This window comes from Monopterus albus, unplaced genomic scaffold (genome assembly GCF_001952655.1).
Source record: "Monopterus albus unplaced genomic scaffold, M_albus_1.0 scaffold373.1, whole genome shotgun sequence".
NCBI classification, from domain to species: domain Eukaryota; kingdom Metazoa; phylum Chordata; class Actinopteri; order Synbranchiformes; family Synbranchidae; genus Monopterus; species Monopterus albus.
The window spans coordinates 814,026-830,226 of record NW_018128253.1 but is presented as its reverse complement, the minus strand read 5'-3'; the positions used below and the strand labels follow the sequence as shown (position 1 = coordinate 830,226).

Genomic DNA, 16,201 nt, shown 5'->3' with positions numbered 1-16,201 from the left:
GAAGTTAGAAGTTCACCAGTCCTCTGTGTATTCATGCAGAACATGGGTTTACAAATGTAAAGATATAGGTTTATATATGTGCAGTGAGTATATGTATGTGAACACAAGTAAACACTTTCACATGCAGAGAAGTAAACCCCCTACTGACACTGAGCAGAAAGATTTTTACTGGTTCTCTTTAGTAAAAAAGGGCAACGAGAAACGTCACATTTTAGAGAAACAGCCAAATTCTTTTTTTGTGGAACAAAAATCTGCTTTACCTGCCGTTAATAATGGACTGACTGGCCACAACTTGTTTCACCAAAGAGAAGCAAATTCTTCGTCCAAGTTACTGAGAATCCCCCATTCAGCACATTCCTTCTATATTTGTAGTATTCACTGCCATCGTCATCCCAAACGAGTTTAGTAAGGTTAAAGATAGTATTTCTTCAGTACTCATTAGTGCAAATTTATCCTTCCAGTTTCAACATTACAAAAATACCACACTCTATAGTGTAAATTATTTCAAATATATAAGCTACAAGAACTTTCACCTTAGCTAATGAAAGTGACCAAATAATCCTGCCAACAAAGGCTAAAGCAGCTGATTAACACAGAAACAAAAAGTCCAAATAAAATAAAAGTGAAACCCCAGAAAGTAATGATCAGGCCCAGGTTAAAAGAAAGGAACAAAACTCAGATCACCTCCAAAAGATAAATCAACACAAGACAACATTTTTGCCTGGTCACATGTTAATCAACAGAGACTACGAGGACACTCGTCTCCTGCAGCTTTGAGATGAAGAATCTCAGCCCTGATTTGGCTCATCTACCTGCCACATAAAAGCAGCTTGTGGATCCCAAACTGTAGAGTATGGGAGTAGGCATGCTGGTGTACATATATAGTTACAGCATACTCTCCCTTAGGTTCCCGCTGCTGGACATGTCTGACTCACGACTTTCCGTTTGGGTTGCTGATGGTTGGTTCCATGTGTGAAAGTCCAGAAGAGCTTGACTGAGTTTCTCCATCCAGTCCAATCTCTCCTGTTTGGTATCAGCTGAAAACCAACACCTGAACAACAAAGACCGTCAGTTTGTGGACTGCAATCGGGAGAGCACTGCAAGAACAACATGTTTCTGAAGAAATCTCCAGCCACAACCCAACTGATGTCACAGAAGGGGTTTCCCCTTCAACTCTAATGTGAAGCACCCACTGTGGCATCATCACTAGCTGGGTGCAGACAGAAGAGCAGCCTGCTTCACACTCACTGTAAACGAGTTTGCACAATAAATGAGGTTGTGTTCGTTCTGTACTGGCCAAAATGTGCAACTTGAAAGACCAGTCAACCAAAGGTCTACGACTCACACAAAGAATCTATGATCACCTCAAAAACCAAATCCCTGACATCTGTTTCGAAGGTCCAAGTCACAACTCTAAGGCATTTAGTGCACTCTATCATCCCACACAGTTCACTTCTGTTCAGACTCACTTGGATAAAGCTTCCTGGCTGTTGTCCTGCTGCTGATGTGGGCTTGTGCTCACCAGCTCAAAGGTGAAAGGTCGAGCACACGAGTCCCTCTTGACAGGCCTGACACACTGATTGGGAGAGCTGGACAGAGAGATGCTGCCCTCTGCCTCCTGGTAGGTTGAAACAGAGGAACAAATTCAATCTACATAAAGCAGCTAGGTGACCTAATCAGTTAGTTTGTTACTACCTTGGTTTCTTTATCATTAGGGTGGTTCCAAAAGGACAAGCTGCATCCCTCTAGGACAAAATACCGGCGATGCCACACCCCATATCCACTGATCAGTCCAAACATGGTCTGGGAACAGAACCACAAAAGAAGAAAGGGGATTTAATGCAAATACTTGCCACAAAATACTATTTTCTAACGATTAAGGAAGGACAATGTCCACTTTGTTTATTTGTGGAAAACTTTCATTCAAGTACATGTGAGATTCCCAGTGGAGTGGAGTGTAAATTTAACTCAAGACAGAATCCTCTCACCCCAACTGCTTTGAACCTGAACACTAACACAGTATGACACCAAGTGTCTTGTTAGCACTGACATATCTGTTGTGGCCAGAGAGTAATAAACGGTCCTGACCAGGAAGCCTTGGTGCTGCACATTGGAGTGACTCTCGCTGTCCAGTCGTAAGTAGATGTTGCCCTCTAGAGGGGAGAGAAAAGGCACCTATAATCAAGGGAAGAAGACAGTGTCAGACTGGTGTGGCGTGGAAGATGTAGAGTCAAGAATCAAAAAATAAGGTTTTAAAGGATTTCATTCCAACGTGCTCTTCATCCACTGAAATTTAAATCTTCAAAATGTGACCAGATGTGGTCATAACTAAGAGATTTCACTCAGACCTATCTGATATAGCTATTTGAGTGTGTATCACTGTGGTGAGTACTGCATTCTGGAGGGAAATCCGTGGATATTCACAGTTAACACACACACAGAGCACAGCATACTGCTTTTACAGGGGAAAAGGTTCAGAGGTGTAATGACAGCAGCCATCCAATACTGAAATCATATAGCAAAAAAAATGTAATATGTACAGTATTGTTCAAAATAATAGCAGTACAATGTGACTAACCAGAATAATCCAGGTTTTTAGTATATATTTTTTATTGCTACATGGCAAACAAGTTACCAGTAGGTGCAGTAGATTCTCAGAAAGCAAACAAGACCCAGCATTCATGATATGCACGCTCTTAAGGCTGTGCAATTGGGCAATTAGTTGAAAGGGGTGTGTTCAAAAAAATAGCAGTGTCTGCCATTGACTGTACAAACACAAAACTATGTTGTACAAACGTTTTTGTTTCTAGGATTTAGCAATCCTGTGAATCACTAAACTAATATTTAGTTGTATGACCACAGTTTGTTATAACTGCTTCACATCTGTGTGGCATGGAGTCAACCAACTTGTGGCACCTTTCAGCTGTTATTACACTCCATGATTCTTTAACAACATTCCACAATTCATTTACATTTCTTGGTTTTGCTTCAGAAACAGCATTTTTGATATCACCCCACAAGTCCTCGATTGGATTAAGGTCCGGGGATTGGGCTGGCCACTCCATAACATTAATTTTGTTGGTTTGGAACCAAGACTTTGCTCGTTTACTAGTGTGTTTGGGGTCATTGTCTTGTTGAAACAACCATTTCAAGGGCATGTCCTCTTCAGCATAAGGCAACATGACCTCTTCAAGTATTTTGACATATGCAAACTGATCCATGATCCCTGGTATGCGATAAATAGGCCCAACACCATAGTAGGAGAACCATCTTGGGTACTAGTGATAGTAAAATAGTTTTTTTTGGGTCCAAGGGACACAGACAGTTTGTGAGACGGCCCCCAAACTCTGAATTCAAGCCACAGTACACAGTGAAGACAGTGAAGCATGGTGGTGCAAGCATCATGATATGGGCATGTTTCTTCTACTATGGTGTTGGGCCTATTTATCGCATACCAGGGCTCATGGATCAGTTTGCATATGTCAAAATACTTGAAGAGGTCATGTTGCCTTATGCTGAAGAGGACATGCCCTTGAAATGGTTGTTTCAACAAGACAATGACCCCAAACACACTAGTAAACGAGCAAAGTGTTGGTTCCAAACCAACAAAATTAATGTTATGGAGTGGCCAGCCCAATCCCCGGACCTTAATCCAATCGAGAACTTGTGGGGTGATATCAAAAATGCTGTTTCTGAAGCAAAACCAAGAAATGTAAATGAATTGTGGAATGTTGTTAAAGAATCATGGAGTGGAATAACAGCTGAAAGGTGCCACAAGTTGGTTGACTCCATGCCACACAGATGTGAAGCAGTTATAAAAAACTGTGGTCATACAACTAAATATTAGTTTAGTGATTCACAGGATTGCCAAATCCTAGAAACAAAAACGTTTGTACAACATAGTTTTGTGTTTGTACAGTCAACGGCAGACACTGCTATTTTTTTTTTAACAAACCCCTTTCAACTAATTGCCCAATTGCACAGCCTTAAGAGCGTGCATATCATGAATGCTGGGTCTTGTTTGCTTTCTGAGAATCTACTGCACCTACTGGTAACTTGTTTGCCATGTAGCAATAAAAAATATATACTAAAAACCTGGATTATTCTGGTTAGTCACATTGTACTGCTATTGTTTTGAACAACACTGTATAAACACATTACAACAAATATACATAAAAATGTGAATCAGAAATTAGGTGATCTTTTCATTTCTAGTTCTGCATTAAGCACTAAATGTACTGTACCAATGTTTTTAGTCAGAAACCTTCATCAGATGGGAAAGAGCTTGAAACTAAAGAAAACTTACTCACTACAAACAAATACAATTAAGACTGAAAGTCAGATAATTTTTGCAAATGAGCTCAGGGAAAGGTGAGAGCTAAAGGGGTAATTTTTGTGAAAAGAGTGAAACCTTATCCTGAAATTCATCTCCCAGCAGCCTCCTGATTTTGCCTTCAAGTTTCATCTGAGTGTAGGAAAAAAGGTCAGAGGGGGGGGTAAGGGAAGCAGACAGGGAGGGACAGATGTTACATGACCAGTGAGACCACCCACGTGTAGAAGGTCCTAACAGAATGATTTAAAACAAACACCAAAGACGTTACATGGTGCCCATAGCACTGTTCTTCTCTGGTCGGTCAGTGAATTAATTCAGAAAGTGAGGCGCGACCTGGTGACATGGTGTTACATATGCCATGCTATCCACACTCTGAATGTTATTCACTTAACAGTTTCCACCATAGCATTTACAGGCCTGCCCACACAAACATCCACCTAACTTTATTCATGATGTTACCCTTTACATGCCAAACTGACATCTGAGTTGATGTGGACAGGGCCCTTTTAAATCACTGACCAACAACCCTGCTTCACTAAAAACAATGTGACCAGCTCTTCCCAGCACTGTCCCAGATATCTACCTTATCCAGAGGGAACTTGCTGTGTCCCAGTGAGGCCAGGGTGATCTTATGGGAGCCCACCAGACAGAAGTTACTGGAGCGACGAGTGTTGAGAGTAGATGGACCAGCTGAAAGACAATGAATGAAACATCCAAGCAAACAAAATGGCCAGAGTTAACAAAATATATGACCGTTCTGACCAGTGTTTAGTAAGGGCATGACGCTTAGCTCACAAGACGAGACGATGCATGATATTGGGATCATGAGAATGAGATGAGATTTTAAAGTCGCAAAATGCAAAACAATGCAGTTACATTTTGAAGTGTTTTAACTACTCATCCTGTAATGAAAGTCGCTTCAGTTCTACTTTAAGTACAAGTTGTTATATGCAGTAAAAGATGGAACACAAAGGTTTTGCCACCAACTCAGCTGACTGGCTTCTCTCCTGTATGATTTCATAGGAGTCTCTTCAGACCTTAGAACCGTGCATGAGCTTCTAACTTCTAACTGAAGCTGTGTGTGACCTGTTGTTTTCACCTGCACTGCATTGACAATGAATGGGCAGCTGTCACTAACCCTGGGCTTTTTCTCCACATTTGCTTGGAGTGTTCAGAAATGCTCATTGGCCACAAAAGGGGCTCCCGTACAGTCAAGAGCCTTTCCAACACTCACTTATGAATAGTCTTAAAATAATCCTGTATCTAAATTATGATGTGAATCACCACCAAAATCTAGTAAATTGTTCCCTACTTCTCCAAAAATTTCATCTAAATTAATTTATCACTTTGAGTTGTGCTGTTAAGAAACACTGGCAAAAACACAACCCCCTCCCTTGATGGAGGCAATAAAATAGAGCCTCTTTGTACTGTAACAAATACCGACTAATTAAACTCAACTTACATGGAAGGCTGTTACTGGATCTCTGCTGAAAACAAAAGTAGACATTCAGGTATTACTGCACTATAGTGTGAGGTGGGCATTAAAAAAATAAATAAATCATCTTCACAGTACTTTAATGCTTGGCTATGAAATAAAAACCTGATACTCACTGTGATAGTGTTCAGAAGCTTTCTTGGTGTCACCTGGATATGTAAAAAGACACCATCAATTATTGAGACTAACATTAATAAATCTACTCCTGACTCATTATTTGTGAAATCTTCACTCACGCACCCGTGACTTGGTGGTGGCCCGGTCTGTGCTGCAGTTACTGCTTGGAGTGTGGGACTAGATGAATCAATGAAACAAGATTTGAAGGGTGAGTGCCACTTTCACTTAAAAATAAATCAATCAAATAAATGAGTTTGTTACACACAACAAACTCCTGCTCAGTGAGGTGAAAAATGAGCCCAGAGTAGCAGCTAAAGGCATCAATACTGGGGCGCTACATACACTGTAGGAAGGGCACTGCATGGCATTACATAGCATGCACAGCAGGGTGCAGGGAGCATCAAGACTCAGGCCTGCTAGTGAGCCATTTGACTAAGCACACTGGGCCTCATTCACAAAGGGTTTATACACACAGACCTGTGCTTTAAACTTGCATAGAAATTTGGGTTTTATCAATATTTTCTCACCTAAATTTGTTCGTCCTCTGCAAACAAATTTAGAACTGCCTCAAAGCACGCGTATTTAGAAATTATGAAGGCTTGGCTGCCTTAAAAAAATAAAACAAAACACCTTTTAACTAAACGCATAGTGTATTAAAACAGCATTCATTTTAAAAAAAGCTAACAGTTAACTATATTATTGATATTTAAGGCTTTAACTGTAAATGCATTAATGCACTGGCCACTTGAACCATGAAACTGACCAGGGACGGGCAACAATTTATGAATATTTGATTAGTTAAATTTAAGAAATTCATGCGACTATAGTTTTGTCTTCAGAAAGAAAGAGCCACTGTTTTCCCTTGCTTTTACCAACACCTTGAAATAACACACTAACAAGATCAGTATATCATTTTACTACAGCAGAAAATACAGCCATCAAGAAAAACAATCACAGCACAACTGGACAAACTGGACGGTGATAATGCATGGTAGCTGTGCAGTCATTTGACAAGTGCTGAAAAGGTGCGTCTGACCACAGATGCATGGCCAGCAGGGTAGGGTATTGTTTAGGTTTTTTCTGATAATGGTACTAAAAAGGTGCCATGCCTTTATAGTACCAGAACTGATACTTAAAAAGGAAGCATGAGTAAAGTTACTGGGTAGTTGGTGGTGCCCATTTAGACTCGAAATACATCCATGGCTTCTAAAGCCATTACATTTTCTGGAAATTCTCAAGCTGTTTCAAGGCACAGTCAACTGAGTGTATGTAAACCTATGACCCAATGGAATTATGATATAATCTATCTATAAGCAACGTTTGGAAAAATTATTTGTCTTGCATAAAGTTCATCCTAACCGACTTGCCAAAACACAAGTTTGTGTAGTGGTTAGAAAAAAGGTTTTGACTTCAACTGTAGATGTACAAGATATAAGGAAGATAATGTAGCCTGTCCCTGCAGAACATAGCGCATCTTCAGAGACCAGCATACTGTATTGGAAGCGTGTGACCAACGGCTTATCAGCCGTTCCCAGCTGCAAAGACAAGTTTGACTGCAGCCATTCGATTCCTTGAAATGTCATCACTGGACACGATGCCCTCACCTGATACCTCCCCTCAGGTCCTGTCATGTCACGTCCTGCTCTTCTCTTGCAACTTTATCACTTTCTTCATGACACACTTCTAACACATATACCGAGAAATGGGGGCATGGCAGTGAACCCAACAGTATTACTGTGTGCACAAGGTAAGAACATTTCTACACACATATTGCAGAAGGAGGCCCATTGTGTTCATCTATAGACAGTACCCGTCTGACTTAAATGAAGATCACATCACATTTTATTACCAATTAATGAAGAAAACCAGGTCATTGCATGAAGTTCTTTCTTTTTTCTGCCACTGTATATCATTGGAACTGCTACATGTTCAATTAGAAATTTTTCACATTCTAGTGTACCTTTATCCTTGATTCCTATTATCTTCGTATCTGCTGAGTGTAAACAACAGCAGCTGGCCTGACAGGCAATGTCATCTGAATGCCATAGCTATCTCAGTTGTGTAACCGCTGTTATTGTCTAAATCAGTCTTCATTTCTATTCATATGTTACAAAGAACAACTGCAAATCAATGTTTTTATCCTCACCAGGCTGTAGACTTCCACATCAATCTTAAAGGATGAGCGGATGTCCTTCCTGAAATATTAGGGAGACAAAAACAAACAAGATTTCATCTATAGAACATTACAGATTTCCACTGAAACTATCTGACTAATACAGTAACAAGGGACAGTGAGCAACATTTCAAAGCATCAACATGAAACCAGTCCAGAAATACAATTGCCATTGCTGAGAGCATCCATATCTGATCAGAGTTGCCTGGATGTGACCATTTATTAATCAGATGTTTAAAAATAAAATTTAAATTTGTGAAACCCAGCTGATAAAGTGCAGCTTACAGGGTGACAGAAGTAGGGAAGGAGATGGTGTCTCCATTCTGAGCATCGTCAGGTGTGGCCAGTGGGGTGGTGACAATGTTGTGGGGCCCATAGCGGATCAGGACGAAAAAGTAGTGACTTGGTCGACCTAAATGTACACACAGACAAATCAGTGGACATCAGTCAGTACGTGTGTCTTCATTAAGCCCTGAATTTTGTAATAGAATGTTATTAAAATTATACAAATGCAAAAGTTTTCACGTGACATGTCTGCCTTATACAACCCCAAATCAGAACAAGTTGGGACGTGTGTAAAATATAAACTGAAAATAGTTGTGCAAATCATCTGTGTCCTGTACTACAATGAAAACACGGCAGCACATTTGATGTGACACCCCATCAATTTTATTCTTTGTTCAAAATAAACACTTTCCTGGACGCCACTGTTGTACCAAGTCATGATGCAGTCACCTGTTGACATCACCTGGTTCAACTGGAGTCATCATTTCATTGTTTTACCTCATCACTGGCCCTAAAATGCAGCCAGACCAACTTTTATTGTAAAGTGTTGCAGCATCAGGATTGAAGTGAGTGTTTATTTTTAACAAAGAATAAAACTGATGAGGTATCACATCAAATAATGTGCTGCTGTGTTGTTTTCAATGTGATACAGGATACAGAGGATTTACACATCACTATTAGATTTTACATACCATCCCAGCTTTTTCTGACTTGAGGTTGTACAGTCTTATGCAAAAGTTTAGGCACCCCTTGATAAATAACAGATTTTGGTGATTTTTTATTTGAACAGATGTTAACACGGTTTCTCTTGGAAATGGAAAAAATGCACAATATTTTCTGCAAACAGTGATGCATAGTTACTTCTTATGCCATAAATTGAACAAAAATAAAAAATAAAAACATTATTATGGCATGGTGCAAAAGTTTGGGCACCCTAAGAGTTCCAGAGTCTCAAAGTCTCTCACAAGGTTTCAGACCTTAATCAGCGCGTTAGATCTGATGCACAGCAACAGCTGTCATTGGTAAATGCCAATTTCAAAGCTGTACAAATACCTTGACTCTTCAAACCTTGTGCACACACTTGTGGACACCCAGCAACCATGGGTTCCTCTAAGCAGCTGTGTAAGACCCTGAAAATGAAAGTTATTGATGCCCACAATGCAGGAGAAGGCTACAAGAAGATAGCAAAGCGTTGTCAGCTTGCAGTTTCCACAGTAAGAAATGTAAATAAGAGATGGCAGATCAGGGGAACTGTGGAGGTCAAGATGAGATCTGGAAGACCAAGAAAACTCTCGGACAGAACTGCTCGTATGCTGGTCAGAAAGACAAATCAAAACCCCCATTTGACTGCAAAAAACCTGCAGGAAGATTTAGCAGACTCAGGAGTGGTGGTGCACCGTTCCACTGTGCAGCGATGCTTGCACAGACAAGGCCTTCATGGAAGAGTCAGCAGAAGAAAACCTTATCTGCGTCCCCATCATAAAATCCAACATCTGAAGTATGCAACAGGACATCTACAGAAGCCCGATGCGTTTTGGAAACAAGTGCTGTGGACTGATGAAGTTAAAATAGAACTCTTTGGACACAATCAGCAAAGGCATGTTTGGAGAAAAAAAGGAGCAGCATTTCATGAAAAGAACACCTGAAAATATTGTGCATTTTTTCCATTTCCAAGAGAAACTGTGTTAACATCTGTTCAAATAAAAAATCACCAAAATCTGTTATTTATCAAGGGGTGCCTAAACTTTTGCATAAGACTGTATGTGACTGAGAACTATGGCAGGCAGTTAAACGTAAAAGGCTGAAACACTTTCTTGTGCTACCTGTGCGACTGTGTGAAGAGCAGACAAATTCAACCTTAAGAGGCAGCTGAATGTTTGTGATGTTGACAGTCCCCCTGCAGGGCTGCTGGGAGACATAGTCCCTGTCCTCCCCTGCTACCTCTCCAGACTCCAGGTTCCTCTCCTCCCTCAGTCTGGCCACTTCCGCCAGCAGGGCGGACCGTTTCTCACCTGAACCAAACAAGACAATGACAATAGTAAAGAAAACAGACAAAACAAAATAAAAAAATTACTTGTTTTACACTTTGAAAACAGGGAACAAGATGTGCAGATATCAATGTTAAATACACTAGGGCTGGGCCCAAATATTCACGATTATTGCCACTGAATATCCAGGGCCCAAAAAAATAGCCACTTGGGATAGCCCTAAAATACAAAGATATGTGTATTCTGTTATTAATACAGTTATTATTTCAGAAAGTGAATGTGAAATGCAACACTAAAATAATGCAATTGCAGCTGAGGCATTACTTTCTAGCTAAACAGAATTAGCTTGAAAATATCTTCTGAACCACGGCACATAAATATTAGACTGTTCCTGTGGTGTACACACTGGAGACCAGTAGCAGTTTTTCAGCCTCAGCCTCCTCCAGCGAGCCTTGTCCATGCTCTTCATCAGTGCAGCAGCTCAGAGCCTGCAGGGTCTGGCTGATCACAGTCTGCAGCTTCCCTGCTTCTTCATCAAGAGACTGGTCAAACAACACCGTGCAGGGTTATAAGAAAAAACATTCATACAAGATCCAACTTAAACAAAAACTAGCTCCACAGCTGCAACACAGTTTAATCCAAATGATGGATTTAGTAGTGCTGGCGTTTTGCAGTTAAAATGACATGGTTAGAGTTCATCTGGATTAATTACTGATCTACTGTGAGAATGAGGCTTCCTCCAATAATCAAAACATGCACTACACACCATGATTTTGTCCTCTGTGGCGACAGAATGCTGAACTTGGGACTTCTCTGGAGCTCGCATTTGAGCTGCAGGAGTGACACTCTGTATGGCAGGCAGCTTACTCTGTCTTTGTGTGCGGTAGGCATCGATGCTGTCGATCACAGAACAAACAAATCACAGTTAAAACATGGTTCGGTACAATAGGTACTCGTATTTAGGATTACTGATTACTGCTACAGCCTGTTATAAGGCTGCTTTGTGCAGAGCTGACATGCAGGTTACATGAGAACTACACTGGGCAAGAGTACATTATTAAATTCATTCATGTTTTTCACTAAATTAGCACCTTTATTTTTATTGCATTATAATATTTTGTCAGGCTGTTTCAGAATATATTTTAGAAATGTCAGAGAAACAATGTGTAAATACTGAAACAGAAAATTCATAAAATTGCATAAATGGAGTGTGATGTAGCTTTTATGTCAACAAATATCTTTATAATGCAAGATAAACAGTTTTACTTTGGCCTATGGTCAAAGGTCACAAATTATGCTCATGTTCAGGTTTACATTGTGATTTAAAGGTTCTGGTAGATAATGTTTACACCCTTGTACATTCATAAAGTTCATTAGTTTCCTGGGAGCACCGGTAGCACCAGACCCTCTTTTCCCCTCTGTCTTAGCTCCTGGCCCCACTTCCTAGAAGCCCAGTCTGTTCTGATTGGTCAGCTCCCACAGTGCTGAGCAGGAGCCACCTGCCAACTGAGTGTGCTGCAATGCATAGAAAAGCGCTGAACAAGTATAAGACCCACTTACCATAATAACTGTTTCTAGAACAAAAGCTAAACAACCAGAGATGTGCAAGTAGGAGCCTGCTACCGTCACAGCTGGGCACTGTTGTCTAATAGAGAAACACCAGTAACATGTTTACACAAAGTTTAGTGCTGTTAACAATAATGTTAGATAAAGAAGCAAAGCTACCACCATCCAACCCACTACTCACAGGAAATTGGGCTAAAAAGTAACACAGCAACACTTCTGCAGACCCCTCACACCCCGGACACAATCGGTTTGAACTCCTCCCCTCTGGACAGCGTTACAGGTCACTGTGCACCAAGACAACCAGGCACAGGGACAGTTTCTTCCCCCGAGCAGTCACTCTTTTTAGCACTTAACCTACGACAGTATGACTGGACAATAACCTTCAGTGCAATACCTGTAGATATCAAAATCAAATCAGTTTATTTATATAGCACTTTAAAAACAACGTCTGGTTGACCAAAGTACTTTACAAGGGCAAGGTAAGAACTAAAATTAATATCAATAGAGGAATAAAACAACATAGGAACATAAACACAGAGTTAACAGTTAAAACAAGGAAGCATCAGACAATACTATGTATTAAAAGCCAATGTGAATAAATATGTTTTAACCAATGATTTAAAAGTCGTCAAGTCTGCAAATGATCTAACATTAAGAGGTAAACCATTCCACAGTGAGGGGGTGTGCAAAACCATAAAAAAAAAAAAAACCTAAAAAAAAAAAAAAATAAATAAATCAACAGCTTAAAATGAATTCTAAAACAGGCTGGAAGCCAGTGAAGAGAAGCCAGTACCGGGGTTATATGGTCAAATTTCCTGGTACCTGTCAAAAGACGAGCAGCAGCATTTTGGACCATTTGAAGACGAGAGAGAGACAACTGATTAACACCAAGGCATAATGCATTACTAGGTCAAGTCTAGAGGTTATAAAAGCATGGATTGATTGGTCTCAAAATCATTAAAAGAAAGAAATGACTTGACTTAAATATACATGTACATACATATAGAACCGTTGAATCCAGACTGTGTGCGCATATACTGTATATATGTACAGCTTTTTTTTTTTTTTTTTTTTATCTCTTTTCTTAATGCACATTCCTTTGCTTGTTGATATGTATGTACACACAGAGCCAATGTACTGGAGTCAAATTCCTCATGTGTCCAACACACCTGGCCAATAAAGCCGATTCTGATTCAGCAACGGGGTGTGAGGTAGAGTCAGTCTGGAAACTAGTGTTGTACTAGCTCTCATTGAGAAAGCACTTCCACGTGAAATGATTAACACATAACGTGCAACATTTTAGGGATATCGTCAGGAACATTTCCACAATAAATACATGACATCCACTGCATGTTCGCTGGCTCTGAGGATGAAAGTGGGTAGAGACTTCTGTGTAACCAACAACTGAGCTTTCCTCTGAGCTGTGCCATGTCACTGTTCCTCTGCCGTTCTAGCGAGAAAAATCACAGTGGCACACAGGTAGCACTAAAACAGATCTGAGTGGGAGGAGGATCTATGATATTAACTGCTGTGTCATTTTGTATGAGGTCATAAAGAAACAAATCCGAGCAGCAGGGGTTTTTACAAATGTGGAAAAAGCTAAACAGGCAGGGACTGCTCTGTTCTCATGTTTTGTGTGTCTACACACACGGTGTAAAAGTGAATTTTGCATGTTATGTCCTTTAATCATACCTGTACAGAGGAAGAAATTCAGCTGGGGTGGGAGTGGTGTCTTCTGGAGTGAGGAGCGGAGATGGAGGATTGGATTCCTGGCTTGCTGCTAGACGCTGTTGGTGGAATATGGACATTAACACAGATATATTTTTCCAGCTTGTACATTTATCCGATACTTAATCCACAAAGCTTCCCTAACAAAGCTCCTGTACTGACAGCTCAGAGTTATGAATACTGTTATTACCAGAGGGGTGACCACAGCCTCTACAGACTTGCTGAGAGGAGACAGGATGCTGCTGAGAGGGAAAGTGAGTAGCTCATCTCCACTGTTTTCATCACGCTCTTCTTTGGCCTCTCCCTTTTCCTCACTTTTCTCCTTCTCTGACTCCATGTCTCCAGAACAAGCACCAATACCGCTATCGTGGTCCTCAGCGTCTTCATTGTCAACCGTCTCGTCCATCTTTCCAGCATATTCCAGCACTTCTTCGAACATCTGATCAATTATTTGTGCAGTCTTGGTCTCATCATGACTCAGTTCGACATCTAAGAGGGAAGAAAAAAAAAAACACTACCAAATCACTTTCAGAAGCAAATAAGGACTACATTAGGTAGATGTGTGGTGAGTTTCTAGACAAACACCTACAGTACATGTCTCAGCTGTATACCATATTCCTCTTATTCCACCAAGTGTACCTATGCTATACCAATTGTGCATGAGATCCCACATTAGTATCCTCACTATGCACCTAAAGGAATATTTTACAAAGACACACCCTCACACAAAAGTCTTTGTTCACATTAGACAAGCACAAAAGAAACAGCCATCTAACCATCTCTAAACAACATCTGTATGTTTGCATTTGTGCAGCACAGAAGTATGTTTTGATCACCCTGTGTTTACAGGAACATACTAAATGTAAACCTGGTGTATGCAGTTTCCCAAAGGTCAGTGATTTCTGTCCCACAAACTAGTTCATCAGTGTACTCCACCACTTTTAAGGTGTCCTTGGGCAGCCCAGGTGCTCATACCGACATCTTCGTGCCGTTCTCACCTGACATACTTGACTCAGCCCTGGACTTCATGGAGGTATTGGTCTCAGCCAGGAACACGTCACCGATTAGCTCAGGCTCCAGGATAAAAGTGACTTTCTTTGAGCCTTCTCTTCCCTCTGCCTTGTAAGGGTCCTCCGTTTGCCCATCTGTAATACCTTGTCTTTCATCTACTGCTTCTTTCTCTCGCTCCAAATGGCATTCTGACATCTGCACCCCTGTCAAACTCAGAGCTGCATCTTGTGTATCAGTGTCTACTGGTTTGGCATAAGCCTGTGCTACATTTTTTATGTTTCCTTGAAGATCTGTGTACCCTACATTTGCAAAAGGAGATACCCCCATTTGTTTCACTGTAGTCGGGCCTGTTCTGTCTGATTCTAGATCCATGTCTTCTTTTATAGTCACTGCCTGGATCTCTGTTGACTCTTGGCATATATCACCCTTATAAGTACATCCTTCTGTGTTTTTCTGCTCTCGTCTTATTGCAAATGCATTAATGTCTCCTGTAGTTTCTCCCTCATGATATCCTTTGCAGGACTCTATGTTCCCTTGGTCTCTCCTTAAAGTAGACTGGCCTTTCACAGCATCATCTATACAGCATTCCAACTCATATTTGCCCTTTTCTGGTCTGGGTTTCTCATCTTCATGCAATTCAGAGGAACAAGTAATCATTTCCTCTTCTTCAGCACACACACATTTCTTTTGTTCTTCAGCTGTAGAGTCTCCCTGTGTGTACACCTTGGATTGAGGATATCTCCACAACCTCATCTCCTCATCTGTTGAAGGCTCAATCTCCTCTTCACCATATGAAGAATCAATCTTTTCAAACCTTTCTGAATCGCTCTGTTCAGTTACTTCAGAAACCTCACTGGTTTCCTTCACATTCAACTCCTCTGGGCAAGTGGGTTCTAGCAAACTCTGCTCATCACCTGACACATTCTGATCCTCACCAAAAGACAGCTTCAGTATGGTCTGGCTCTCTGGTTGCTGGGACCCTACATGGTCTTCTTCGTTTCCAACTGAAGCCTTGTGGTCTTTCTTCTCCCTGACTTCTTGGCCCTGATGAGTATTTTGATTCTTCAGTTCCATTTGTAGCTGCCCTTCCCTCGAGCTTTCAAGCTCTACAGATGCTGGTGGGGCTTCAAAGACACAAGGTGCCATTTCACCTGTTGAAAAATCAGTCTCACATCTTAACACTAAGTGCCCAACCTCCATGCTTAACATAGTTTATAGCAGGTCCTGAGTATTTTTATATGGCCAAAAGCTATTTTAAATCCCTAGGATAGGGTAGTGATAGTGTTGGGAAAACATGTCCAGCATGAAAGCAAATACAAGGATTGACTAAATTTTGATCAGGTGTACCGACTATTCTTGTACTTGCATCCAATCTGCATAGTGTGTATATATACACACACACACACACACACACACATATATATATATATACACACACACACACACACATATATATATATACATACACACACACACACACATATATATATATATACACACACACA

At 40.7% G+C, this 16,201-nt stretch overlaps 1 protein-coding gene across 10 annotated transcripts in view; it reads right to left on the bottom strand.

Moving 5' to 3' along the window:
* Positions 1-613: 613 nt before the first annotated feature.
* anln2 (anillin, actin binding protein 2) overlaps positions 614-16,201 on the bottom strand; it is a 32,232-nt gene continuing 16,644 nt past the window's right edge. For 7 of the 10 annotated variants that reach the window (XM_020585669.1, XM_020585672.1, XM_020585676.1 and 4 more), the window contains 17 exons: positions 14,684-15,847; positions 13,876-14,174; positions 13,650-13,744; positions 11,158-11,287; positions 10,798-10,933; positions 10,227-10,415; positions 8,404-8,530; positions 8,092-8,140; positions 6,069-6,122; positions 5,945-5,977; positions 5,796-5,820; positions 4,917-5,023; positions 4,412-4,465; positions 2,089-2,175; positions 1,696-1,803; positions 1,470-1,618; positions 614-1,051 (listed from right to left, as the gene is read on the bottom strand). In XM_020585669.1, coding sequence (XP_020441325.1) covers positions 886-1,051; positions 1,470-1,618; positions 1,696-1,803; positions 2,089-2,175; positions 4,412-4,465; positions 4,917-5,023; positions 5,796-5,820; positions 5,945-5,977; positions 6,069-6,122; positions 8,092-8,140; positions 8,404-8,530; positions 10,227-10,415; positions 10,798-10,933; positions 11,158-11,287; positions 13,650-13,744; positions 13,876-14,174; positions 14,684-15,847 — 2,972 coding nt within the window. In that variant the 3' untranslated portion in view covers positions 614-885. The remainder of the gene's footprint in view (positions 1,052-1,469; positions 1,619-1,695; positions 1,804-2,088; positions 2,176-4,411; positions 4,466-4,916; positions 5,024-5,795; positions 5,821-5,944; positions 5,978-6,068; positions 6,123-8,091; positions 8,141-8,403; positions 8,531-10,226; positions 10,416-10,797; positions 10,934-11,157; positions 11,288-13,649; positions 13,745-13,875; positions 14,175-14,683; positions 15,848-16,201) is intronic. The other 3 variants (XM_020585673.1, XM_020585674.1, XM_020585679.1) reach the window with 3 other exon arrangements.